General features: G+C 35.1%; 1 protein-coding gene across 1 annotated transcript; it reads right to left on the minus strand.

Annotated features, from left to right (window-relative positions):
• Positions 1-1,419: 1,419 nt before the first annotated feature.
• LOC107945680 (zinc-finger homeodomain protein 2) lies at positions 1,420-2,546 on the minus strand. Its single transcript, XM_016879777.2, has one exon. The coding sequence runs from the start codon at positions 2,390-2,392 to the stop codon at positions 1,697-1,699; it is 696 nt and encodes a 231-aa protein (XP_016735266.2). The 5' UTR covers positions 2,393-2,546; the 3' UTR covers positions 1,420-1,696.
• Positions 2,547-3,164: the final 618 nt, after the last annotated feature.

Below are 3,164 nucleotides of genomic sequence, written 5' to 3' on the forward strand. Positions count from 1 at the left end.
AATTTTAAAATCGTCTAATTGGTTCATATCCTCTATTTGAGGTTAATTCCTTTTCATACTCGTTCTCTAAATAAAATGTTATTTGTTTTTTAAAAAATAAAATAATTGGAAAAAAAAAAAAAAAGAAAAGAGCTTACTACGTACGGAAACTGAAACGGGGCAATGAACATTGAAATTCAGGTGGTTTTTAATTGAGAAAAGTTGCAGGCGAAAACTTGTGTCCTTTGGAATTTCTCTTTTGTTTGGCTGACTGCTGGGAGACATGGCGAAGCCAAAATTTATTTATAGGATTAGAGATAAATCATAAATTTTTTGAGTATTAAAATGTAAATTTATTATTATATTAATTCCTAATTTTATAAATTTTGAAGGGATTAAATTGGGAAGCCCCTTGTCTACTTCCCTTTGAAAGGATTACATAAAAAGGAAGGAGAAATAAAGATGAAAATGGAAATAAAACACCAAGCTTTGGACCTATCGACTTTCTCTAAAATACATTCATACATACGTACAATAGATACTTCAAAAGCTCATATATATATATATATATAGATAGATAGATAGATAGATAAAAGAGAGAGATTTAAGTACTGGTAGGAAAATATCATTGTAGTTTATGCAATTTTTCTATTTCCCGAAAGAAAATAATCTTAGACCAGTTCTTTTCTTCCCAAGGTGATCCATCTTTGAACATCTGGCTAGGTTCTCACAGGTCGACCTGACGATGAATATATTAATATAAAGTATGAGAGAGACCCCATTATTTTACATTACTATTTTGTCAAGTACAGATCATGAAAGAGCAAATGTTTTAAATTAAAAGAAAAACCAAGTATAATCAGCTTCTGTACTCCAAAAGACTGAAAAAGTAAATGCATTTCAAGGAAAAAACAAAAGGAGGCTTGCAATAGGTAACAGAAAGGTGGCCCCAATGATCATCAACCTTTGTTTGTTCTGAACATTAAAGCTAATATGTACTCATTCATGTCTTGGGATAAAAAAATTGCTTCATGATCAATGTTGAAAAACGGAGGAAAAAAAAAAGGAGAAATGAGCTTGTTGAGTGCCATCCATAATAATACTGCTCAATAGAAAGCCAATCAAGAATATATTTATGTTAGTTTAGCTGAGGATCTTAGCTCAAACAAAAAGTTCGGTTAGAAGTAAAAAACTCGTAGAAAATGCCATTAAGTCTTAAATGTAGAGCGACTCACGTAAAGGAAATTAACTAATGTCAATATCTCCAGAGGAAAATCATTTTTGAGCCTTCCATCTTGTTTTACCACAGCTAAACACAATAAGTTCTTACTCATGTAAGCTCTTCCATTTCCAGGCATCTTGCATTGCATGTCTCCAATTTGCCTCAATGCACCAAAATCAAGACTCATTTTCACAATAATATATATAGAGCTTTTAACGAAACAGAAAGAAATATATTACAACTAAAATTAAAAGTTGAGTACCCATTACATTAAGTGATAATCTAATCTAGAAGACAAGAACCCAAGTTGATAATACTATTAATTAGCAATAATCCATCCCCAACATCATAACCACTTTCAAAGAGCCAAATGCTAATTACCCCCCCTCCCCAAAGGAACCCTAAAAAACTCTAACTAAACCCCGACATATGAACTTAGCCAGCTAACCCTTTATCCCTTTTTTTAGCTTTTTCTGCTCCATGAAGAACATGTTTCTAGGGTTTCTTACCAAGTGTGTGCTTGTTATTATGCATCCAAACTTTGAAGACTTGCCTTTTTACACCATTTTCATTGCAGAACTGTTGAACGAGCAGTTCATCATGTTTCTGAATCCGCCACCCTATCCTCTCAGCCAACTCCAACATCTTCTCCTTTTGATCATGTGTGAACTTTGTTCTAAACCTCTTCCTTGAACTCCCTTGATTCGAAACATCCTCTTGATCCTCCCTGCTGTGTCCTCCTCCACCTCCCGACGTCGAGGGCAAAGCTAATAGCCTTTGCTGTCCCGCCACGTGGAGGTAACCCGTTGGTGCTCTAAAGTAAGGTGTGAATTGCGTTGGCTGGTGGAAGTAGAGGTCCGTCGAGGGGAAGGTGTTCGGAGAACTCGGTTCCGTTTCCTTACGATGGAAATTACGGTGGCAGTTACAAGCTGCGCATTTGAGAGCGTCGAGTGTACCTTCAGTTCCAGCCGGCATGAACTCACCGCATCCGTCGACGGCGTGACCGCCAATACCCACCGCGTGGTTCTTCAAACACTCTCTATACCTTCGCTTCCTCTGTTGCTGCTGTTGCTGACCGGTTGGAGTTATTGAACCCGGTTCAGCAGCTGACATTTTGACTGCGGTTGAGTTTACTAGCGAGTTATAACTTGGTGCCAAACCGATCTCTTCTTCTTGTTCCTCGAACTCCATTTCTTCCCACCAAAACAAATTACCCTAAAAGAAAATGATTTTATATACAAAAAGTATAATGCTTTGTTTTTTTATTTTCCTTCTCTCTTTTCTCTCTTTCTATCTGCAAAAGAAGCTTTTTTTTTTTCCCCCGAAGGGTCCTTCTTGAAATCAACTCTCTTAATAGCTGCTTCTTTCTTTTTTTGGCTCTTGATTTTTACTGCATTGTCTGGGTTGGTTTTTAACTTTTTATTTTTCCTTTTACTGTTAAGTGAGAAAATAAAAACTAAAAAACAGAGATGTTACAGTGAAGGTAGCGGGATTGGGGGTTGTCCACTGCAGGGTAAAGTCTGCACAACGGACAAAAGAAAGGAATCCAACGATTCACGCGCTTCTCCCCACACTGAAACTTCTTTCGTATTTTACGGATGACGCAAACCCAATTTTTTGGCCCATAGATCTGATTTAATCGGTATAATTCTTTTTAAGGTGGTGTTTCTAATAATTAGATTTAGTTGTAATTATTTATAATTATATAAGTTTAGTATGTATGAATAACTATTGCCATTGATAGGTTTGACTGAATTTGGTGAAATTAGAGCACTTAAATTATATTTTTCAATTCTTAAGGAGGGTGAAAATTAGAGTAATTATGCAGATAATTACATTTAAACTTAATTTTAAAATATATATTTATACAAGTTATAAAAAAATATATTATAAGCATGAATATGAATGAGGATTTAGGATGGTTATGGAAAAAAAAAATTCTTATATTAATTTATAGAAGTTA

This window comes from Gossypium hirsutum, chromosome D12 (assembly GCF_007990345.1).
Source record: "Gossypium hirsutum isolate 1008001.06 chromosome D12, Gossypium_hirsutum_v2.1, whole genome shotgun sequence".
In the NCBI taxonomy this organism is placed as follows: domain Eukaryota; kingdom Viridiplantae; phylum Streptophyta; class Magnoliopsida; order Malvales; family Malvaceae; genus Gossypium; species Gossypium hirsutum.